Consider the following 25778-nt stretch of genomic DNA (forward strand, 5'->3'; position numbering starts at 1 on the left):
TTCCCTGTGGGTGTAGACTAGCTTTACCTACTTTCCCTGTGGGTGTAGACTAGCTTTCCCTACTTTCCCTGTGGGTGTAGACTAGCTTTACCTACTGTCCCTGTGGTGTAGACTAGCTTTACCTACTTTCCCTGTGGGTGTAGACTAGCTTTACCTACTTTCCCTGTGGGTGTAGACTAGCTTTACCTACTTTCCCTGTGGGTGTAGACTAGCTTTACCTACTTTCCCTGTGGATGTAGACTAGCTTTACCTACTTTCCCTGTGGTGTAGACTAGCTTTACCTACTTTCCCTGTGGGTGTAGACTAGCTTTACCTACTTTCCCTGTGGGTGTAGACTAGCTTTACCTACTTTCCCTGTGGGTGTAGACTAGCTTTACCTACTTTCCCTGTGGGTGTAGACTAGCTTTACCTACTTTCCCTGTGGGTGTAGACTAGCTTTCCCTACTTTCCCTGTGGTGTAGACTAGCTTTACCTACTTTCCCTGTGGGTGTAGACTAGCTTTCCCTACTTTCCCTGTGGGTGTAGACTAGCTTTCCCTACTTTCCCTGTGGGTGTAGACTAGCTTTACCTACTTTCCCTGTGGGTGTAGACTAGCTTTCCCTACTTTCCCTGTGGGTGTTGACTAGCTTTACCTACTTTCCCTGTGGGTGTAGACTAGCTTTACCTACTTTCCCTGTGGGTGTAGACTAGCTTTACCTACTTTCCCTGTGGGTGTAGACTAGCTTTACCTACTTTCCCTGTGGGTGTAGACTAGCTTTACCTACTTTCCCTGTGGGTGTAGACTAGCTTTCCCTACTTTCCCTGTGGGTGTAGACTAGCTTTCCCTACTTTCCCTGTGGGTGTAGACTAGCTTTCCCTACTTTCCCTGTGGGTGTAGACTAGCTTTCCCTACTTTCCCTGTGGGTGTAGACTAGCTTTACCTACTTTCCCTGTGGGTGTAGACTAGCTTTACCTACTTTCCCTGTGGGTGTAGACTAGCTTTACCTACTTTCCCTGTGGGTGTAGACTAGCTTTACCTACTTTCCCTGTGGGTGTAGACTAGCTTTACCTACTTTCCCTGTGGGTGTAGACTAGCTTTACCTACTTTCCCTGTGGGTGTAGACTAGCTTTCCCTACTTTCCCTGTGGGTGTAGACTAGCTTTACCTACTTTCCCTGTGGGTGTAGACTAGCTTTCCCTACTTTCCCTGTGGGTGTAGACTAGCTTTCCCTACTTTCCCTGTGGGTGTAGACTAGCTTTCCCTACTTTCCCTGTGGGTGTAGACTAGCTTTCCCTACTTTCCCTGTGGGTGTAGACTAGCTTTACCTACTTTCCCTGTGGGTGTAGACTAGCTTTCCCTACTTTCCCTGTGGGTGTAGACTAGCTTTCCCTACTTTCCCTGTGGGTGTAGACTAGCTTTCCCTACTTTCCCTGTGGGTGTAGACTAGCTTTCCCTACTTTCCCTGTGGGTGTAGACTAGCTTTCCCTACTTTCCCTGTGGGTGTAGACTAGCTTTACCTACTTTCCCTGTGGGTGTAGACTAGCTTTACCTACTTTCCCTGTGGGTGTAGACTAGCTTTACCTACTTTCCCTGTGGGTGTAGACTAGCTTTACCTACTTTCCCTGTGGGTGTAGACTAGATTTACCTACTTTCCCTGTGGGTGTAGACTAGCTTTACCTACTTTCCCTGTGGGTGTAGACTAGCTTTCCCTACTTTCCCTGTGGGTGTAGACTAGCTTTACCTACTTTCCCTGTGGGTGTAGACTAGCTTTCCCTACTTTCCCTGTGGGTGTAGACTAGCTTTCCCTACTTTCCCTGTGGGTGTAGACTAGCTTTCCCTACTTTCCCTGTGGGTGTAGACTAGCTTTCCCTACTTTCCCTGTGGGTGTAGACTAGCTTTCCCTACTTTCCCTGTGGGTGTAGACTAGCTTTCCCTACTTTCCCTGTGGGTGTAGACTAGCTTTCCCTACTTTCCCTGTGGGTGTAGACTAGCTTTCCCTGTGGGTGTAGACTAGCTTTCCCTACTTTCCCTGTGGGTGTAGACTAGCTTTACCTACTTTCCCTGTGGGTGTAGACTAGCTTTACCTACTTTCCCTGTGGGTGTAGACTAGCTTTACCTACTTTCCCTGTGGGTGTAGACTAGCTTTCCCTACTTTCCCTGTGGGTGTAGACTAGCTTTACCTACTTTCCCTGTGGGTGTAGATTTACCTACTTTCCCTGTGGGTGTAGACTAGCTTTACCTACTTTCCCTGTGGGTGTAGACTAGCTTTACCTACTTTCCCTGTGGGTGTAGACTAGCTTTACCTACTTTCCCTGTGGGTGTAGACTAGCTTTACCTACTTACCCTGTGGGTGTAGACTAGCTTTACCTACTTTCCCTGTGGGTGTAGATTTACCTACTTTCCCTGTGGGTGTAGACTAGCTTTACCTACTTTCCCTGTGGGTGTAGATTTACCTACTTTCCCTGTGGGTGTAGACTAGCTTTACCTACTTTCCCTGTGGGTGTAGATTTACCTACTTTCCCTGTGGGTGTAGACTAGCTTTACCTACTTTCCCTGTGGGTGTAGACTAGCTTTCCCTACTTTCCCTGTGGGTGTAGACTAGCTTTACCTACTTTCCCTGTGGGTGTAGACTAGCTTTACCTACTTTCCCTGTGGGTGTAGACTAGCTTTACCTACTTTCCCTGTGGGTGTAGACTAGCTTTACCTACTTTCCCTGTGGGTGTAGACTAGCTTTACCTACTTTCCCTGTGGGTGTAGACTAGCTTTACCTACTTTCCCTGTGGGTGTAGACTAGATTTACCTACTTTCCCTGTGGGTGTCCTTGCCTGTATTAGGGCTTTAATGAAGTTCAGTCAATTGCCAAGCAAATAAAAACAGAAAATGCTAGAAAAACCCAGCATGTTTGGCAGCATCAGTGGAGAGAGAAACAGTTAAAGTTTCGAGTCACTCTTCTCCGGGAGAGGGTTCCAAAGAAGAGTCATATTGAACTCGAAACGTTCACTCTGATTCCATCTCCACAGATGCTGCCAGACCTGCTGCATTTTCCCAGCACTTTTTGTTTTTATTTTGGACTTCCAGCATCCGCAATATTTTGCTTTTACTTTAGATTCTGATGCGGTTAATTTGAGAAGATAAGCATTGACACCACTGAGGGGGAAGTCAACACTCACCCAGATGTCCCTCTGGTGTTAAGGATGTTGACAGATGGCACAAGCACAGTTTGCAGTCATCGATCCCTACCCCCCAGGGTAAATATCCCCAACGTCTCCTTTTTAGCTCATTAGCCAAAATGAAGGTTGCAGGATCTATGCAATATCCGAGCTGGTACAATACCAATACTGTGTCAATGCTCGTGGCTTCTTTCAGGAATTTTGCTGGGCCTTATTCAATCTCGTGCTTTCTTTTTTGCATGGCATCCTGTGCTGATAGTTCTTGAAGCTTTTCGCTGAGTCCCTCCCAGATTTCTCCCCTTGTGCTGAATCCTGATAAACGTGGGCTAGTTCCTATCCCCATTGCTTGTCCTCCTATTCCAGCCTCCCCACTTAACAACACCTATCATTTGTCAGCCCAATGACACATTTCTGCATCTTGAGTGTTGCAGAAAAAAGAGACATGTCAAAGTTTTTCGCCTTACACTCATCAGGACACTTTGCAAGACAACCAAGTGTCCTGATGAGTGCAAGATGAAAAGTTTTGACATGTCTCTTTTTTCAACAATACTCAAGTTCTGTACCACCAAACAACTATTTCTGTATCTGCTACATTGTTTTATTCACTGCCGCACAAGCCAACAATGGGATAGCATTTCCAATATGTAGATCTTTGCAAAACCCCAAGTTATTCTGTTTCTTGCACTGAACAACTAGACAACCTTCACACTTATAAACTTCTAATATCATCCATAAGGCAAGATAAATCAATAACTAAGCGACTTCATGGCTAAATAGATGGCTGAGTGCATCCTTTACTCAGAAGAAACCCAAGGGGCAGATTAAGGTAATTTCCACCTGTTCCATGGTTGCTTTCTGGGCACCTGTCCAATTCTAATTGATGGCGTATGGCAGGTCACCATGCTCAGCAATCGCCATGCATTTCTTCTGGAGTTGCTGTCTGGATTTAACTGCAACACACGATGACTCCTGTTGCCAGATTGGCCCTGACAGCTGGTGTCTTGGTTCTTAAGCAATGGTGTCACCCTCCTGAATTCCTTTTCATCCATTCCCATAGATTTTGCGGGTGTTGTTGTTTCATGAGGGTTAGTGACAAGTTTCATTGTAGCTTTAGGTCAATATGAACTGATGCTAGGCCTGAGGTTTTATTTGCCATGGCAACACGATACCACATGACTATTCCATGTCATGACTTTTTCATGTACGTGCTCAGGTGCTGGAGAAACTGTGCTCTATTAATCGAATCTGTATCCCAAATGTCCAGCAATATTCGGTAGTCAAGAATGAAAATATCCCTCCTGCCAATCCATATTCTTCGGGTGTTTATGCACAAATACATATTACTATTTGCCTGTTTGGAATTTGTAGGAGGAAATTATTAATGCATTAGGTTTTGTGGTTTGGTTGCAACTGCGTTGGGAGGAATCTGCCCCAGTTTGGTGGTCCTGTAGGATGGGCTCATTATCCTTGTTGAAGTTTGGGTTTATTGCTGCTGCTCAGCTGCTTCCTTGCCTGGACTGTGGTTTGGGATGCTACGGAGATCATTCCGCAGCTCAGAAAGTGCATCTGATCGGAGAAATGCCTTTTCCCCAACCAATTTAAAGTTCAAAGATGGTGATGGAAATTTTTTAGAACACGTTCCTTTTGAATGGGCAACTTTCTGAGACACGGGCACGGAACGCACAGAGTGTAATATAGAGAAGGTGTTTCCACTTGTGGGGAAGCCCAAAACTGGGGGCTGTAAATATAAGATCATCACTAATAAATCCATTAAGGAATTCAGTGGCACCTGCTTTCCCCAGAGCGCAGTGAGATTGTGGAGCTTTCTACCACATGGGGTAGTTGGGCGAACAGCCTGGATATATTTAAGGGGAAACTAGATTAAGTACACGAGGGAAAAAGGAATAGAAGGTTATGCTGATAGGATTAGATAAAGCAGGTTGGGATGTGACTCATGGAGTCTAAACACTGGTCTGGACCCCGTTTTGCCAAATGGTCTGTTTCTGTACTGCAAATTCTGTGTCATTTATTTCCGATCAATTCTTTACTTTTCCTCTTTCTCAGTTGTTGTGATTTAATGATATGTCTCTCATCTCATCCTCAGATTATACTCATGTCTGGCTAATGGCAGTGCCGATGAATTCCAAAGAGGGGAGCAGCTGTTCAGAGTACGGGCAGTCAAGGATCCACTGCAGATAGGTAAGCCGATTTTTTAAAAAAAACCCCAATCCCCTGTGCAGTTCTCTTGTGAAAGGTCTTATCTTGTAATGGGCCACTCCTGCTTAACAAACATTTAAAGATTTTGGAAGGTAGCTAACTGTGATGGGTCAGTAAGATCACACTAGATTGCAACTCAGAGGAGATTTACAAGCATGTTGCAATTTCTAGAGAATCCTCGTCATTGAGGAAAGATTGGATGGAGTTTTCTTTAGGGCTGAGAGGAGGTTTAATTGAGTTGTATAAAATTTTTAGGAGTCTAGATGGAGTGGATAGGAAGGACCAGAGATGTTAATAACCAGGGGGCATAAATTTAAAGAAATTGCTAACTGGGAAATGGGCTAACTTCTTTTGGCTGACACAGACAAAATGGGCTGAATGGCCTCCTTCAGTGAGTAGATTTCCATGATTCTAGAGTAAGAGCATCTTCTTATTTATCAGTTGTCTTGCTTGGCTTTTTAACTTGAGTTTTCCCTTAACATTCGGTTGTCAGTGTTCGATTGGGAGTTCAGCGGGTGTCAGAGAGAGGGAGGGGCTGACTGCTGAGTAGCATTTATTCTGCATGCATGGACTATTGTAACCATGACTGGCACATGGCCATTTAATGGCATTTTTATCTATCTGGCCATTGGTGAGTGGTAGCTGTTAACGTGGCAACCTGCCCTGGATTACCACAACGCATCCAACAGTTCTACAAAAAGTGTGGAATGCAGAGTAACAATCTATTTGTGAATTTTATCGAACCAAAATTTGCACATATTTTCTATCTCTGTACAGATTGGAAGCTTGAACACAAAGCTTCCACTTTGACTATAATACAGTGAAATTTTACCTAGTGAGCTCTATAAACTATTGCATTGTATGTTTGAAACTTTTGGAGCCTTGATTCATATCTATTAAGCAGCAAGTAGAGTGCTGGTACATGTCAGCTAACAGTTTCCATAGGTTTTGAAAGTGGTTCCCAGGCGCGATATGTCTCTCTCTGCAATTTCCTCCATTGCTGCATTTTTCACAATGGATTCAGCGACCGGAATATACTTTTAGCTGAAGGTTTTCTCTCTTAGACAGTCTTTGGGACAACTTTGCCAAACTATACCCAGAAAATAGGATTACTGGGGTCTGGTGATTGGAATTAGAAGCCACGGCAACATTTTAAAATTGGTTAAATAAAGAGAAGAGGATGAGGAGATATTGGAGCTGGGTAGACACATGGCATGAGCACTATTCTTGTGTGAAGGATGTGTAATGAAGATTAAAGCTCTATTCTAAGAGCACTTGATTCTGTAATTCCAATTAGTGAACAATTCTATTCCTGGAATATCTAACCCAAAGTGAAATTCATCTCTTTAATCTTTTATTTTATTTTATTTTGTTAATACATAATTTTTTGAGGGGTCAGTCAGCTGTCCTGACACTTGCAGAAATCTATAACTACATTTGTGTGCTTCTAAGCTAAGCTACTAAGAAATCCAAACAAGTGGAGTTTACGTATTTAATACAGAATCACAACTCCCATCGGTGTTTTGCTCACTTGCCTTGGTTGAGAGAGTTCAGGCACTTGCTGGCAAGAGTCAAAGCTAAGAGACCCCACAGATATGCTGGGTCACTGCCGGTCTTTAACCAATGAGCGATGAGTGCACCGTCATCTCTGAGTAGGGAGGTACTGGGTTCAAGCCCCAGTGCAGGACTGGTGAGGGAGTGGGGCACTCTATGGGAACTGTTAGCTGACATATACCAGCACTCCATTTGTTGCTTAACAGATATGAGTCAAGGCTTCAAAAGTTTCAAACATACAGTGCAATAGTTTATAGAGCTCACTAGGTAAAATTTCACTATTATAGTCAGAGGTGCCATCTTTTCAATGAGACGTTAAACTGCAGCCCTTTCAGGTGGACCTAAAACAACCCCGTGCAGGTTATTTGAATAAGATCAATGGACTGTCCCAGCCAACATTAATCTTCCAAATAACAACAAAACTGGTCACTTAGCCCCTTGCGTTTGTGGGCCCTTGCTTGGTGCAGATTGGCCACTGTATTTGTCCAACTGTGACGACACATCAAAAGTGGTTAATTGGTTTTGAAGTACTTTGGAAGCCCATGAAAATGCCAATAATGCTGTAAACATGTGAGCCTTTCTTTCTCTCTCCATCCTTTCTTGTGTTTTTCCTTTTCTTAAGATACTGAGCATTAACAGGCAGAGCTAGAGAGAGTGAAGCTGGACTTGCAGCTTCCAGTGCCTGTTATACTAGGCTACGCTAGTGCATGAAGGGCTTGAAGTATAGGATTCATTTCAACAGAAGTGCTATTTGCTGGAGGAAATGCTTAGAAAAGGAATTTCCGTTGGGCCATTGTGTAATTGCTTCTGGTCAAACACACACAAAGGGGATAGTTTAAATTACTTTACATTTGCGAAGCACTAGCAAAGTTGCATAAACTGGGATGTACTAGTTTATTGCAGACTATTTCTCACTAAGAATTGATGACACAGTGCTCGGAGCTGAAGTGACACAGTAACTGTGGTGCTGGGTTTGGAACCTTCCATTGTTTTTGTGTGGCTGGTTTCCATACCGTGCTGTGTGTGTCAGATCATTTTCAATCTGTAAAGGTTTGACTGAGGCCTGCCTGCAGTTCTTCCGACATTTGCCATGAAGCCTCACTGTGCACCCATCTGCACCCAGGCCACTCCTCTCTCTGTGCCTCGAACAGCCACTACAATTTCCTGTTGTTCAGTTGGGTTTGATAGGTACAGGGCTGGCTTGCTTTCCTCAAGGTGAAGCAGTTCCCCATCACGGTCCACCTGAAATCCTACGAGATGGGCTATTTTTGATTCGCTTTTTGATTTATTTTTTAGCCCTGTCCTCTACCTCACTCTGCCTTCATCCCTCTGAGTAATACGTCTGCTTGCATCCTGTTGACTGGTCGAAAGATAACCTTGTTTTGCTGACCAGTCTCGTGATGAGCTTGAAACCAAATCCTGCCTATTTTGCCTGTAATCTGCCTCTGCGAACACTTTTTGTGCTACTGTTCATCAAGTTGGCCATTTTATATGGAGCTTTATCTTTAGCGTATGAATTGGTTCTTGCTTTAAAAGCTCCCCCTCCGTAGTCTCTTGTGCATTCCTCAAAACCTACGGCTTCCAGCAAAGTGATGCTCAATTTCTGATCGAGGTTGTTGAGAAGCGTTACTGAATTTCCATCTAGTGCTGCGCAGTGCTCCACAATATGGAGCTAAAGTAGTCTTGTCTTGCCCCATTGTTTGTGATTTCTCAGACTGCATCCAAAACTTCAAGGAGGCCCAACTGAATAAGTGACAGGGGCTGACGAGTAGGAATGTTCTCTTGGTTTGTATCCTCTGTGGTGCAAACAGATCTGGGTGCAGCTATTGCAGTTTCTGCTTAATAACGTGACTGAAAGTGGCCAATTAGAGTTCAAGCGTGGGAACTAAGTTACTTACCTTTTCTAAGCGATAGATGCTTTGGTACATCGTACACCACCGGTGATCAGCCTTAAATGAAGGTGACGTTTATTGAGGCAATCTTTCTTTTAAAAAAAAACTAACCATTATAAATCAACCTAATTCCAAAGTTTGGTGTAAATGAATTGTGTCTCCCCTCTGCTTCATGTGTCATAAGCAGGATGGTTCCATTGGCACTGACTACCCTCTGGTACCTTGGCGCTTAAGTCACCATATGTGTGACCAGCCGATAAGAGTCAGCAAACTGTCTGACTGTGGGGCTTTCAAAGCTGAGCCCAGTCCTGGCCTGAGCTGTGCAGATTGTGGCCATTGATTTGGCTGGAGTATAGCAATAGGAGGGAAAAAATGACCTACATGGTTTGTAGAGCAGAGTAATAAATGGGTGAACATTGGAAAAAGCATTTGTGAAAGGAGGGGTCTGTCAAAGTTTTGAGATTTCCCACTATTGGATACAAGTTTTGAGTGTGTGGTTTGTGGTGATTTTTTGGCTCCGCTCTAGCATTGTCTGCTTGGCATGGTCGCTTGTAGAACAAGAAGAAATAATGCAGCGCAATAAAGGTTTGTTTGGATAAAACATTTGGTAATCATGTTTGTGCCTGAAGAATGTTTGGCCTTGTATAGCTACTTTTATTGTGATGGTTTATTTAACAAAAGAATTTCTCAATGGGGTGAGACTAAGAATAAGTTAAAATGTTGGATACTTGACTGGATTTGAAACTTTTCCCTAAGTTTGGATTTCTTCTTTTTAAATATGTTCACCATGACCATGTTTTGTACAGATATTAAACTTGTGTATGTCATCGTATGATCAGGTGAGAAGGAGTGAAATGACTCCTGTCTATTCAGCCTCCTTGACTGGTCACAACAAAGGTGTAATAAACTTGGAGACTGCAGGACTGGTTTCTTGTAAGAAACAGGAAACTTTATTAACAGACTTCAGAGGAGAGGACATGCTTGTTCCCAGACCAAGGCTAAAAAGCTCTGCCCCAAAGATTCCCCGTGCTTAGGGCTGATTGGTCTATACAGCCACATGATCCCCATAAACTAAGAAATTATTTACCAAACAGTCATTACAAAAGGTTTAAGTTTTTGTTTGACGAGGAGATGCCTCTTCCAAATCCAAATGCATTTAACTATTTACGCAATGAGCAATAAGGAGCCAATCAAACAAGGTTTTCTTGAGCCAAAGAAAGAGCAAATGTATTAACCGCGAAAACCAAGGGAAAAATAATAAAAAGGCAATGAGACTGACAAAGGGATCTGAAATAAGGGAAGTTAGAGACCAATGGAAAAAAAGTTCAAAGAATATACGGTTAAGTACTCCCTTTGTCCTTTAGTTCATGACATCTTTGTCAATCTCTCTTTTGTCCCCACCTATCACTGACCTTCTATCCAGCTTCACCTGCACCACCCCTTAAACAGTATAAATTTCACCATATTTCCACTTCTCTTCAGCTCTGAAGTAGGGTCATACGGACTCGAAACGTTAACTCTGTTTCTCTCTCCACAGATGCTGTCAAACCTGCTGAGTTTTTCCAGCATTTTCTGTTTTTGTTTCAGATTTCCAGCATCCACAGCATTTTGCTTTTATATACCATTAAGTACCCTTTGATTGTTCTTGAAGTGTAAATCTTTAAACATTGTGGCCGTTTTAGATTAGCTGGATGCAGTCAGATGTAGAAGATGTTACAAGATCTCGGTTCGCTGGTAGATTTCTAGTAGTAGTTATGAACCGGGTAATATACTTATTCCAAAAGAGAGAGAGTGAGGGAAAGGGCAGCAGCCCCTAGCTCATTTCCTGTGCTGAAAGGCACCTTGCAATCTCTCTGCATTGGCTGTCAGCCTGACCTGTTTTACTTCACCCATTGTGTATTTCCAAGGGGTTTTGGGTGGGTCTGTCTGTGGCAGCCATTGCTTCAATATCCAGCACTTTGTATTTTAATGTCTCTTCCTCAGTTAGTAACGAGTTTTGATGGGTCTCTGAATTATAGGAATTGCCTCTCTCTTCACACTCCCCTGAGGGTGATTTGTCTCTTTTTCACCTTTGCCTTGGAACGTGGCCTTGCATTAAGCAGTTTGCTCTCTCCCACTTCAACTTGCAAAATTCCCAATCAGTTGAAAGTTGAAAAGTCATATAATCAAAAATGAAGGGGCATTGCCTTATGACAGTCTGTAAAAAAAGAACTTGCATTTATATATCATCGTATCAGACCCCATGGTCATCATAAGTGCTTTAAAACCAATGCCTTCCTTTTGTAGTGCAGTCAATGTAATTACTTGGTAAATACGGCAGCCCATTTGTGTAAAAGAAGATTGCAAGAAACAATGGATAGATTCAAATTGAATTGTTTGCTCTTGGTGGTATTGGCTGAGGGGTGAATGTTGGCCAGGGCACTGGGTGCTACTCCCTGATTAAACAGTGCTGTGAGAGCTCCTATGTTCACCTCAGCAGGCAGACGCAATGCCTTGGATTAATTGTCATTCAGAAGACAGCACCTTCAACGATGTAGCACTCCCTCAGAGCTGCACTGGGTATCAGAATAGATTATGTTCTGAGGTTTCCTTTGGCAGCACCTTCCAAACCTGTGACCTCTACCACCTGGAAGAAGAAATGCAGCAGATGTATGGGAACACAACCACCTGCAAAGGTCTTTCCTTGAAGGCACACCCCACCCTGACATGGAAATATATCGCTGTTCCTTCACTGTCACTGGGTCAAAATCCTGGAACTCCTTCTCTAACAGCACTGTGGGTGCACCTACACCACACGGACTGCAGCAGTTTGAGAAGGTGGCTGACCAACATCTTCCCGAGGGCAATTAGGGATGGGCAATAAATGCTGGCCTAGCCAGTGACACCCACAGCCTGTGAAAGAATAATAATTTAAAAAATCCACAGTGGCATTTGGAATTCTTTAGATTTTTTTCCCTTTTAAGTAACAGAATATTAGTGGTTCTTTTGGTGTTGAATCCTATGTGTGGGAGAGGAACATACATAGTACTTACAGCCCAGAAACAGGCCATTCAGCCTGACAGGTCTATACTAGTGTTTATGCCCCTCACATGCACCCTCCCCTCCCCCTCCACCTTACTTCATCTCACCCTAACAATATATCCTTTTTTTTTCCCCCTTCTTCATATAATTTACTTAAATGCATCAAAAGTAAGGAGTACTGTAAATATACCAATTAAATTTTTGTGATACTCCGTGCTAAAACTGTGCCAGCATCCTGGCACACAACATCGACTGGACCTGTGGAATCTCCTGAGTTTGTCCTGCTGTTATCTCTTATGACCGGCCTTTTTTTTTTCCCACATGATTTGTTTTGGGGTGGGCAACTGTTTCTTTTTCTTCGGTCTTTTGCACTCCCCAAGTCTTTGAGCCATCCCCTGCAGCGATACTGGGCTCCATTGTTAGTGTGGAGATGCAGAATCTAATTGCGCCAGCCCTGCTCCTGGCTTATACTTTACGTTGGTAGCTGCATTCCGATGGAAACCAATACCTTTACTGGTTATGCAATGTTGTCGATGTCCCGCAGGTTGGCAGATTATCCCAATTGAATGCGCTGGTGGCTGCACTCCTGTGGTGTGAAAACTATTGTTACTCAATTTAAAAGTTTTAGACTTGCTATAGATCCAGCAGGGCCCATTGTGAGTACCTCACTCTGCTCTGGGCACTGCATCTCGGGTAAAATACATTGGCTTTGGAGGGAGGGGTGCAACGTAAAATCATCAGAACGACACCGGGGCTTTAAGAGTTAAGTTACGAAGACAGGTTGGATAGATTAGACTTGTAAACCCTTGAAGATTAAAGCATGATCCCATTGAGGTGCTGAGGATGATTAAAGGGTTTGATAGGGTAGATAGAGAAAGGATCTTTCATGGTGGAAAGAGTCCAGAACCTAAAACAACTAAAGCTCAGCTGTTTGGGGGGAGTTGTGCGGGTGGGGAGGGGTGAAATATTGGGAAGCAGTTCCTCACATGAAGGGAAATGGAAATCTGGAACTCCCCCCCTTCTCTCTCCCCCCCGGAACCCCTCAAAATGTTGTTGAGGCTGGAGGTTGTATGGAAATGTCAAAACTGAGATTAATAGATTTTGTTGGGCAAGGGTATTGAGGGGTTTGGAACCAAGGTGGGTAAATGGAGCTAAGTTGTATATCAATCATGAGCTGATTGAATGGTGGAACAGAAACGAGGGGCTGAATGGCCACCTCCTGTTCCTACAAGTGTACAGATCAAACAAATAAATTTCTTTTTCCCAGGCACGTTAATGTGAAGAGTCTTCAGGGGAAATATAGTCTTTGTGTGCACTGAAGTGTAAGCTTTACAAATACTGTTCACAATCTGCTGATGTTAACATAGCAATCCCTTTACTGCAGGTACTGTATTTCAATCAACAACTTCTGATTAGCTGATTTTTAGCATCATTGAAAAGTAATGGTCACAGTATCCTGAGATTCTCGGGTTGGGAAATTAGCATTACAGTGTTCAGGCACTGGGTTTAAGCAGACAGTGCAGATGACATGCTGTAATCTCCATTTTCCAATCACTGAACAGTAACTGCCTTTGGAGTTGTCAGATCCCCTCATGGCTCAATTGCCGCTGACTTGCCTGTTTTGAGCATTTTCAAAATGTGGATAAGATCTCATTTATTATCAACAGTGGATCTCTGGTATCCATGCTGATGGAATGTTTTATTGGGATACATTTATAAAGAAAGGAGCATTATAATGAGGAATGCATAGTGCATGTTCTGTTGAAATATAGTTGTATGTAGCTTAACCTGTTCTTTTAAGGGGGCAAGCGTGTGATCAGTGGTAACCTGCAGACTAGATGTCTGTAATAGACCCTTTGGCCAATTAGAGGGCAACTAAGGATAGGTAATAAATTTGCTGTATCCTGAGAACAACATGAAATGTGCAGGGTTTTCCCGCCTTGCTCCTTGGATAATTTTGTAACCTTCTAAATTCTTCCAACAACTGTTCAATATCCACCATAGCAGCAACATGCGTTTATATAGCATCTTTAATGTAGTAAGATGCCCCAAGGCACTTCATAGAACTGTCTATCAATGGAATTTGACACTGAGCCACAAAAGGAAATATTAGGTAGCTAAAGACTTGGCCAGGGAGGTAGGTTTATGGAGTTTATGCAGAGAGGTTTAGAGAGGGAATTCCAGAGCTTGTGGCCTAGATTGTTGAAGGCACATCCGCTAATGGTGGAGCAATTTTAAAGTCAGGATGTGCGAGAGGCCAGAATTTGAGGATTGCAGAGATCCCAGAGGGATCTAGGGCTGGATGGGTTTACAGAGATGAGGAGTGTGAGGCATGGAGGGATTTGAAAAGAGGGATGAGAATTTTAAAATTGAGTCGATGCCAGACTGGGAGCCAATGTAGGTAAGCTAGGCAAGATCACAGGGCCAACCTAAGGGACACCCCTACCCAGATTCTGAGACCCCTGTTCAGATTGTCTGGCTGTCTGTCTGTCTGTCATTGCGAGGTGATGTGAGGTGAATTTCGCGTGGAAAATCCTCTGTCCATTCAGCGAAGTAAGATTAATTTTATAGATAACTGGGCTGTTTATGAAGGAAATTTGGAAGCAAAGTATTTCTAAACTTAACAGTAATTAATTTTTCCTTCAGAAGATTTCAAATTATTTGTGCAAATTTCAAGCATGGCCCACAGTTTCTGGAGCGATGGCTTGTTTTCAGGACTATTGTGGTTTCCCCAAGCATTAATACACCAGAATTATTGGAAGCAACGTTTATAGATATAATTTAGCAGTTGAGCCAAGTTTTACAAGTGATCAAGTAATCAGTTAGTGAAAGTTGGCTGTCCCATGAAGTAGTGTATATGATTTGAAGAGTTTGCCTCAAGCAATGTTATCCCACGTTTAGAAGCTTGTTGTCTCTTGAATCAAAGAAAGATGTTGGATGGTCAAAGGCGAATTACGTAATTTTTCTTTCATGGGATGTGGTCATCGCTGGCAAGGCCAGCGATGTTGCCCATCCCTAAAGGGCATTAGTGAACCAGATGGTTTTTTTTTACAACCATTGATGATGGTTTCATGGTCGCCATCACTGATCACAGCTTTATATTCCAGATTTATTAACTGAATTTAAATTCCACCAGCTGCTGTAGTGGGATTTGAACCCATGTCCCCTGGGTTACTAGTTCAGCAACATTACCACTGTCTCCCCAGTGCTAATATACAGATCAAATGGAGTGCAGCGGAGATTTACCAGAGTCTCCGAGGGTTAAATAACAAGGAGGTTACACAAATTAAGGTTGTGTTTCCTGGAATTTATAATGTTAAGGGGTGATTTGATCAAAGTTTTCAAGATATTAAGGTAGAGGGAACTATTTCTGCTGGTTGGGGAGTCAAGGACTAAGGGCCATAGTCTTAAAAACTTAGAGCCAGATATTTCTGAACTGAAATTAGCTTCTACACACACAGGTTGAAGGAGCCTGAAACACTTACTTTCACAAATGACAATTGATATTATATCAATTGTTAATTTCATATCTGAGATTGATAGATGTTTTGTTAACCAAAGGTTTTAAGAGGGATAAAGGAAAAGGCAGGTAGATGGAGGTAGTTTACAGATCAACCAGGAATGGCCTACTCCTGTTCCTATGTTCCACAGTTATCATGAATTCAAAGAGCAACTGACACCTTATTCTGCCTCAATTGGAGTTTCTTTTGATGTACAATTCTGCCAAAGTATTTCAGCAAAGAGTCTTTAAATATTCCTCATTGGCCGTCCTGCAAGCTGACTGTATAGGGAGGCTGCTTCCCACAAGAGGTATTTTCAGCTTGTTAAATCATCATACTGGTGCATAACCTGGGGTATCTCTTCACAGGTAAATGTTACGTCAAAAAATCTCTCTTACTTCCTATTTCGGATTCACTTTTTGTTCTATATTTAGCACAAGTATTTTAAAATCTATAATCTCTATTTGTTTATTGTAAATTACTATGCATTAGTCAAATTAAAATGTAAAATAAACCAAGACTGCATATATCACAGTAATGATGGTAATGCAGTGGTGATGTTACAGAACTGGTAATCCAGAGCCTGGACTGATAATTCAGATGACTGATGTTCAAAGACCACCTTGGAAGATTGTTTAATTGAATCCGATTAAACAATGAAAAAGAATCTGGTAATAGAAAGCTGGTGCCAGTAAATGTGACCATGAAGCTGTTGGATTGTCATAAATAGCCAAATGGTTCACTAATGTTCTTTTTGAAGGAAGGAACTTGATGTTCTTTCTTGATCTGGCCTATATTTGACTCTAGTTCTACAGCAATGCGATGAATCCCTCACCATCAATATCCTGAGGCTCACCATTGACCAGGAACTAATCTTGACTAAGCCTCATAAATACTGTGGGTACAAGAGGAGGTCAGAGGCTGTGAATTCTCAGCAAGTAACTCCCCTCCAGACTCCCCAAATCCCCTCTCCCATCTACAAGTCTCAACTCCGGAGTGTGATGGAATGTTCTCCACTTGCCTGGATGAGTGCAGCTCTGGCAACACTCAAGGAACTTGACACCATCCAGGACCAAGCAGTCCACTTGATTGGCACCCCTTCCACCACCTTCAGCATTCACTCTCTCCAGGTATCAGCTCTGGCCCGCTTGCCTGAGTCACAGGTTGTGGACTCAAGTCCCACTCTAGAGACTTGAGTACAAGAAGCTAGAATGACTTGCCAGTGCAGTACTGAGAGGGTGCTGCACTGCCGGAGGTGCTGTCTTTCATATGAAATGATAAACCAAGGTCCTGTCTGCCTTCTCAGGTCGGAGTTAAAGATCCCATGGCACTATTTCAAAGAGGAGAAGGGGAGTTTTTCCTGGTGTCCTGGGCAATATTTATCCCTCAATCAACATCACTAAAACAGATTATCTGATTATTATCACGTTGCTGTTTGTGGGAGCTTGCTGTGTACAAATTAGCTGCCATGTTTCTGACATTGCAACACTGAAAGTACTTCATTGGCTGTAAAGTGTTTCGAGACATCATGAGGTCATGACAGGCTCACTAACAGTGCACTGTGTCTGCAGTGCGTCCTGCTCACTAACAGTGCACTGTGTCTGCAGTGCGTCCTGCTCACTAACAGTGCACTGTGTCTGCAGTGCGTCCTGCTCACTAACAGTGCACTGTGTCTGCAGTGCGTCCTGCTCACTAACAGTGCACTGTGTCTGCAGTGCGTCCTGCTCACTAACAGTGCACTGTGTCTGCAGTGCGTCCTGCTCACTAACAGTGCACTGTGTCTGCAGTGCGTCCTGCTCACTAACAGTGCACTGTGTCTGCAGTGCGTCCTGCTCACTAACAGTGCACTGTGTCTGCAGTGCGTCCTGCTCACTAACAGTGCACTGTGTCTGCAGTGCGTCCTGCTCACTAACAGTGCACTGTGTCTGCAGTGCGTCCTGCTCACTAACAGTGCACTGTGTCTGCAGTGCGTCCTGCTCACTAACAGTGCACTGTGTCTGCAGTGCGTCCTGCTCACTAACAGTGCACTGTGTCTGCAGTGCGTCCTGCTCACTAACAGTGCACTGTGTCTGCAGTGCGTCCTGCTCACTAACAGTGCACTGTGTCTGCAGTGCGTCCTGCTCACTAACAGTGCACTGTGTCTGCAGTGCGTCCTGCTCACTAACAGTGCACTGTGTCTGCAGTGCGTCCTGCTCACTAACAGTGCACTGTGTCTGCAGTGCGTCCTGCTCACTAACAGTGCACTGTGTCTGCAGTGCGTCCTGCTCACTAACAGTGCACTGTGTCTGCAGTGCGTCCTGCTCACTAACAGTGCACTGTGTCTGCAGTGCGTCCTGCTCACTAACAGTGCACTGTGTCTGCAGTGCGTCCTGCTCACTAACAGTGCACTGTGTCTGCAGTGCGTCCTGCTCACTAACAGTGCACTGTGTCTGCAGTGCGTCCTGCTCACTAACAGTGCACTGTGTCTGCAGTGCGTCCTGCTCACTAACAGTGCACTGTGTCTGCAGTGCGTCCTGCCCACAGGCTGGAACTGGTGACATTGTATTTTGTTTTTGGTATAGTCAGCACATGGTAAACTTGCCTGTGTGGGGACTCGCCTACCTCCTGCCAAGACCCTTTCTGATGGCATAGTTGAGGTCAAGACTTAGTATGCATGGGAGTTGCAAGCAGGTCATGGTTCATGGTTTACGATGTTTTAATACACTCTGTTGATCCTTTAACTCAACACAGTAATATTTCATTCCTACAGCAGCCCACTCAATTGCAACTGGCAACAAGCATTTTTCATAGCTCTCATATTGTACATTGTTAAATTGCAGTGAGAAATTATATTTGCAATGCTGAAGTGTGGACTGGAGAAAGTCTATCTTTAAACTGCACATTGTTGCAGGCCTTCACAAAAATGAAGAAAACAACCTCCAGAACTTTGTCAACGCTGGTTTCTTCAAATAAATAGCTACAGTGTAGAGAGAACATTCTTTTAGACTTGGTGTGTTGTAACATAAGGTCATGATGCAGGTCTTTAGTGTGAAGTTAAATTGCAGCCAAAGATTCTTTCCCTCGCAATCCAAAGTTTGCATCAAGAATGTTGTATTCAGATGGAAGGCCTTCCATTAACTAGAGCACAAATATGTGGGTCACGGAATAGGGTAATACTACATACGAACAAGGAGCAGGAGTAGGCCATTCGGCCCCTCAAGCCTGCTCCGCCATTCAATATGATCATGGCTGATCTCATAGTAACCTCAAATCTGCATCCCGCCTACCCCCAATAACCTATTGCCCTCTTGCTTATCAAGAATCTACCCACCTCTGCCTTAAAAATATTCAAAGGCTCTGCTTCCACCGCCTTTTCAGGAAGAGAGTTCCAAAGACTCAAGACCCTCAGGAAAAATATTTTGCCTCATCTCCGTTTTAAATGGGTGACCCCTTATTTTTAAACAGTGACCCCAGATCTAGATTCTTCCACAAGAGGAAGCATTCTCTCCACGCCCCTCAGGATCTTATATGTTTCAATCAAGTTGCCTCTTACTCTTCTAAACTCCAGTGGATACAAGCGTAGCCTGTCCAACCTTTCCTCATAAGGCAACCCGCCCACTCCAGGTATTAGTCTGGTAAACCTTCTCTGAACTGCTTCCAAAGCATTTACATTCTTCCTTAAATAAGGTGACCAATATTGTATACAGTACTCCAGATGTGGTCTCACTACTGCTCTGTATAACTGAAGCATAACCTCCCTACTTTTGTATTCAACTTCCCTTGCAATAAATGATAACATTCCATTAGCATTCCTTTAATAACTAAATATTAGGGTCATGTGAGGTATGTATGTTTTCATTATTCGTTCATGGGATGTGGGCGTCGCTGGCAAGGCCAACGTTTGTTGCCCATCCCTAACGGCCCTTGAACTGAGTGCCATTTCAGAGGGCAATTAAAGAATCAATCACATTGCTGTGGATTTGGAGTCACTTGTAGGCCAGACCAGGTAAGGATGGCAGATTCCTTCATGATAGGACATTAGTGAACCAGAAAGGTTTTTATAACAATCAGCGGTAGTTTCATGATCACCATCACTGAGATCGGTTTTATATTCCAGATTTTTAAATATGAATCTAAATTCCACCAGCTGCCATGATGAGATTTGAACTCATGTCCCCCAGATCATGAAACAAAAACAAAAAATGCAAGAAAAATTCAGCAAGTCTGATAGCATCTGTGGATAGAAAGACAGAGTTAACGTTTCGAGTCCATATGACTCAGAGCTAAAGGGAAGTAGAAATGTGGTGAAATTTATACTGTTTAAGGGGGGGTGGAGCAGGTGAAGCTGGATAGAAGGCCAGTGATAGGTGGAGGTAAAGGAGAGATTGACAAAGATGTTATAAACAAAAGGTCAAAGGGGTGTTAATGGTGGTGGTACTGGTTAAAGGAGGTGTTGATGGTGACATTAAGGGTAGAAAGCAGAATGTGATAATAGCAGGATAAGGGTAAGCACTTTGGAAAGAACAACATGAGCAAGTGACAGATGGCCCTAGTGGGGTTGGGGCGGGGGGGAGGGGATGGTGGTGGGAAAAAAGTTCGAAAATAGGATAAAAGGTGGGGATAAAACAATGAATAAAAATGGAAATAAATTTTTTTAAAATAATAATAAAAATAAGCAGAAATAAAAAAATAAAAAAATAAAAATGAATATTGAATAAAGGGGATCGGAAAAGGGGTAGGGATGGAGGAGAGAGTTCATGATCTGAAGTTGTTGAACTCAATATTCAGTCCGGAAGGCTGTAAAGTGCTAATCGGAAGATGAGGTGCTGTTTCTCCAGTTTGCGTTGAGCTTTACTGGAACAATGCAGCAAGCCAAGGACAGATATGTGGGCAAGAGAACAGGGTGGAGTGTTGAAATGGCAAGCGACAGGGAGGTCTGGGTAATACTTGTGGACAGACCGAAGGTGTTCCGCAAAGCGGTCACCCAGTCTGCGTTTGGTCTCTCCAATGTAGAGGAGACCCCACTGGGTGCAGTGAATGCAGTAGACCAAATTGAGGGAAGTGCAATCACTTGAAAGGAGTGTTTGGGCCCTTGGATGGTGAGGAGGGAGAAGTAAAGGGGCAGGTGTTGCACCTTCTGTGATTGCTTGGGAAGGTGCCGTGGGAGGGGGTTGAGGTGATGGAGGAGTGGACCAGGGTGTCCTGGCGGGAACGGTCCCTATGGATATAGGTGGGAAGGGACTGGACGAGGGGAGAGAGAACGGAGTCAAGATAGGAAGAAATGAGTTCCGTGGGGCAGGAACAGGTGGAAAACTCACTTACTCATTTCTCGTTATCTTAACTCCATTCTCTCTCCCCTTGTCCAGTCCCTTCCCACCTACATCCGTGATTCCTCTGACATCTTACGTCATATCAACAATTTTCAGTTCTCTGGCCCTAACCACCTCCTCTTCACCATGGACGTCCAATCCCTCTACACCTCCATCCCTCACCAGGATGGTCTGATGGCTCTCCGCTTCTTCCTCGAACAGAGGCCCGAACAATCCCCATCCACCACTACTCTCCTCCGTCTGGCTGAACTTGTTCTCACACTGAACAATTTCTCCTTTAACTCCTCTCACTTCCTCCAAATAAAAGGTGTGGCTATGGGTACCCGCATGGGCCCCAGCTATTCCTGTCTCTTTATGGGGTATGTGGAACATTCCTTGTTCCAGTCCTACTCCGGCCCCTTCCCACAACTCTTTCTCCGGTACATCGATGATTACTTTGGTGCTGCTTCATGCTCTCGTCAGGACCTGGAAAAATTTATCAATTTTGCTTCCAATTTCCACCCCTCCATCACTTTCACATGGTCCATCACTGACACTTCCCTTCCCTTCCTTGACCTCTCAATTTCTCAATTTCTGGTGATAACCTGTCCGCCAATATCCATTACAAGCCTATCGACTCCCACAGCTACCTCAACTACAGCTCCTCACACCCCGCTCCCTGTAAGGACTCCATCCCATTCTCTCTGTTCTGATGATGCCACTTTCCAAAACAGTTCCTCTGACATGTCTTCCTTCTTCCTTAACCAAGGTTTCCCACCCATGGTGGTTGACAGGGCCCTCAACCGTGTCCGGCCCATCTCCCATGCATCCGCCCTCACACCTTCCTCTCCCTCCCAGAACCATGATAGTGTCCCTCTTGTCCTCACTTTTCACCCCACCAGCTTCCGCATTCAAAGGATCATCCTCTGCCATTTCCGCCAACTCTAGCATGATGCCGCCACCAAACACATCTTCCCTTCACCCCCACCTGTCAGCATTCCATAGGGACCATTCCCTCCAGGACACCCTGGTCCACTCCTCCATCACCTCCAACACCTCAACCCCCTCCCGTGCAATCGCAGAAGGTGCAACACCTGCCCCTTTACTTCCCCTCTCCGCACTGTGCAAGGGCCCAAACACTCCTTTCAAGTGAAGCTTCACTTGCACTTCCCTCAGTTTGGTCTACTGCATTCGCTGCTCCCAATGCGGTTTCCTCTACATTGGAGAGACCAAGCGCAGACTGAGTGACCGCTTTGCAGAACACCTTCGGTCTGTCCGCAAGCATTACCCAGACCTCCCTGTCGCTTGCCATTTCAACACTCCACCCTGCTCTCATGCCCACATATCTGTTCTTGGCCTGCTGCATTGTTCCAGTGAAGCTCAACGCAAACTGGAGGAACAGCACCTCATCTTCCAACTAGGCACTTTACAGCCTTCCGGACTGAATATTGAGTTCAACAACTTTAGATCATGAACTCTCTCCTCCATCCTCACTCCCTTTTTGATTCCTTTCTTCAATATTCATTTTTATTTTTAATTTTTATTTTTTCCACTTATTTTTATCATTATTATTTTAAAATTTAATTCCATTTTTATTCATTGTTTAATCCCCAGCTTTTAGCCTATTTTCGATCTTTTTTCCTACCACCGTCCCCTCCCCCAACCCACCTCCGCTAGGGCCCATCTGTCTGTTGTTCTTTCCAGAGTGCTTACATTGGTCTGGCCACTATCACATCCTGCTTTCTACTCTTAATGTCACCATTAGCACCTCCTTTAGTCAGTATCACCACCATCAACACCCCTTTGACCTTTTGTTTATGACATCTTTTGCAATCTCGCCTTTGCCGCCACTTGTCACTGGTCTTCTATCAAACTTCACCTGCTCCAACCCCCTTGAACAATATAAATTTCCCCACATTTCTACTTCCCTTTAGCTCTGAAGAGTCATACGGACTCGAAACGTTAACTGTCTTCCTCTCCGCAGATGCTGTCAGACCTGCTGAGTTTTTCCAGGTATTTTTGTTTTTGTTTTGGATTTCCAGCATCCGCAGTTTTTGGTTTTTATCTTAGCATTACAATCTGTATGCCTTGTGTAGTTGTTTTGTGATCTGGGTAGCATTATTTTCCCATTTTAATCACTGCCATATTCTGGATCTGTTATTTTGCAATCAGCAAAATGACCAGTGTGGCGGCTCCACACGTTTCTTTGGTGTTGCGACCAGTCCACGGTTTTACCGATTCTCTCTGGGTCGAACCACCTACTTTCTCTTTCTCCTCAGCCTTGTTTTTGTATTGGGCACTGTGCGATCTTCCAGATTTGGCATTCAATCTTGGGACATAATGTTCTGGAACCAGAGCGTGCAAAATATGTGCTGGTGCATATCTTTCTACAAAATAATAGACCTTGAACTTAATTCTATTAAAGAATCTGAAATTAGACTTAAAGGCAAAGCATTTCAAATGGTTTTTTCTACTGTGGTTGTCGTTTTGTGCAGGCTATAGGGCTGGGTTAGAGTTCACGGTTTAACACTAAATGCCACCGCCTACTAACTGCAATCAAACCACATTAATCTTTGATATAAATGGACAGCTTATCCTTTAAATACTTTCTCTGTCTCCAGTTAATTTCCCAGAGCACTTTGTAAATCGTTTTTGTAGCAGATTGAAAATTGAAGAACAGGTTTTATCTGCATTAGTGCAGTCCATCTCACTTGTTCGTTTGGTGTGATCCTCTTAATTCTTCAATTCCAGCTGCTTCTACTATCACTGCCAGTGACCGTTTCTTTCTTTTATTCTTTTTTGGCAAGGCCAGCATTCCTCCTATCCCATTCCTCATTGCATCATTGCTTTTGAACTGAGTGGTTTGCTAGACCATTTCAGAGGGCAGTTAAGAGTCAACCACATTGCTGTGGGTCTGGAGTCACATGTAGGCCAGACCAGGTAAGGACGGCAGATTTCCTTCCCTAAAGGACATTAGTGACCCAGGTGGTTTTTTTAATGACGATCAAAAATGGTTTTGTGGTCATCATTAGACTTTTAATTCCAGATTTTTTATTTTATTGAATTCAAACTCCCATCATCTGCCAGGACCCAAACCCGGGTCATAGAAACATAGAAACTAGGAGCAGGAGAAGGCCGTTCGGCCTTTCGAGCCTGCTCCGCCATTCATTATGATCATGGCTGATCATCCAACTCAATAGCCTGCTCCCGCTTTCTCCCCATACCCTTTGATCCCTTTCACCCCAGGAGCTATATCTAACTCCTTCTTGAAAACATACAATGTTTTGGCCTCAACTACTTTCTGTGGTATCGAATTCCACAGGCTCACCACACTCTGGGTGAAGAAATTTCTCCTCATCTCAGTCCTAAATGGTCTACCCCATATCCTCAGACTGTGATCCCTGACTCTGGACTCCCCCACCATCGGGAACATCCTTCCTGCATCTACCCTGTCTGGTCCTGTTAGAATTTTATAGGTTTCTATGAGATCCCCCCCTCCTTCTGAACTCCAGCGAATATAATCCTAACTGACTCAATCTCTCTGCATATGTCAGTCCCGCCATCCCAGGAATCAGTCTGGTAAACCTTCGCTGCACTCCCTCTATAGCAAGTACATTCTTCCTCAGATAAGGAGACCAAAACTGCACACAATATTCCAGGTGTGGTCTCACCAAGGCCCTGTACAATTGCAGCAAGACATCCCTGCTCCTGTACTCGAATCCTTTGGCTATGAAGGCCAATATACCATTTGCCTTCATTACCACCTGCTGCACCTGCATGCTTACCTTCAGCGACTGGTGTATGAGGACACCCAGGTCTCGTTGCACATTCCCCTCTCTCAATTTATAGCCATTCAGATAATAATCTGCCTTCCTGTTTTTGCTACCAAAATGGATAACCTCACATTTATCCATATTATACTGCATCTGCCATGCATTTGCCCACTCACTCAGCTTGCCCAAATCACACTGAAGCATCTCTGCATCCTCCTCACAGCTCACCCTCCCACACAGCTTTGTGTCATCTGCAAAGCTGGAGATTTGGAGGTATTACATTTAATATTATGGTCCCCAGAGCATTACCCTGGGTCTCTGTATTACTAGTCCAGTGACAGTACCACTACACCACCGCCTCCCCCTAAATATTGGACAGGACACAGGACAGAATTGCCCTGCTGTAGGATTTCTCACACCCGTCTGAGATGGAAGGCAAGACTGCAGTTTAACTTCTCACCTGGAAGACGTTGCCACAGACAGTGCAGCACTGAGGGAGCGCAGCACTGAGGGAGCGCAGCACTGAGGGAGCGCAGCACTGAGGGAGCGCAGCACTGAGGGAGCGCAGCACTGAGGGAGCGCAGCACTGAGGGAGCGCAGCACTGAGGGAGCGCAGCACTGAGGGAGCGCAGCACTGAGGGAGCGCAGCACTGAGGGAGCGCAGCACTGAGGGAGCGCTGCACTGAGGGAGCGCTGCACTGAGGGAGCGCTGCACTGAGGGAGCGCAGCACTGAGGGAGCGCTGCACTGAAGTATCAGGCTATGTTACGTGTTCGAATCTCTGGGGTGAGACTTGAAACCACAACCTTCTGCCTCTGAGGCCATAGAGCTACCAACTGAGCCGGGGATAACACAGCAAATCTGTGGGTGACCTGTTAAAGTCAAATGTTCCCATTGAGATTCAAAGAGAATTTGTTGAACCGTCAGTGCCGCTGGTAGAAAATTTTCAGTTTTCTAGACAATTAAATAAGAGAAGGTAAAGTGATGCAGATATGTTTAATATTTTACAAATACCTTCAGGCAACTACAGTGCCTTGGAAGTGTGTTTTCTTCCCCATGATTACTTTAGTTTTAATCAGGAAAATTAATGAGATTACTGAGTTTGCTCCACAGAACATTGGAACCCTGTGTTATTTTCATAAAATTTGATTTATCTGTAGCCGTTGCTGTGAATTGCTAAATGCCAATTGTATGAACGGTTAACTGATCTACACAATAGTGTTTACAACCCTTAGTATAATCATTTGTTTGGTCTCTAGTAGTACCCCATCAAAATAGTTTTGTTCTATATCGTCTGTATAAATGCTGCCTTTCTTGACCATCATAGAATGAGGCCATTCAGCCCATCCTGCCTGTGCCAGCTCTTTGAAAGAGTTATCCAATTG

At 44.2% G+C, this 25778-nt stretch overlaps 1 protein-coding gene across 2 annotated transcripts in view; it reads left to right on the forward strand.

Annotated features, from left to right (window-relative positions):
* zswim8 (zinc finger, SWIM-type containing 8) overlaps positions 1-25778 on the forward strand; it is a 188356-nt gene that overhangs the window by 72224 nt on the left and 90354 nt on the right. For both annotated transcript variants that reach the window (XM_078531005.1, XM_078531003.1), the window contains one exon: positions 5254-5348. In XM_078531005.1, coding sequence (XP_078387131.1) covers positions 5254-5348 — 95 coding nt within the window. The remainder of the gene's footprint in view (positions 1-5253; positions 5349-25778) is intronic.

This window comes from Cetorhinus maximus, chromosome 27, assembly GCF_964194155.1.
Source record: "Cetorhinus maximus chromosome 27, sCetMax3.hap1.1, whole genome shotgun sequence".
Taxonomy (NCBI): domain Eukaryota; kingdom Metazoa; phylum Chordata; class Chondrichthyes; order Lamniformes; family Cetorhinidae; genus Cetorhinus; species Cetorhinus maximus.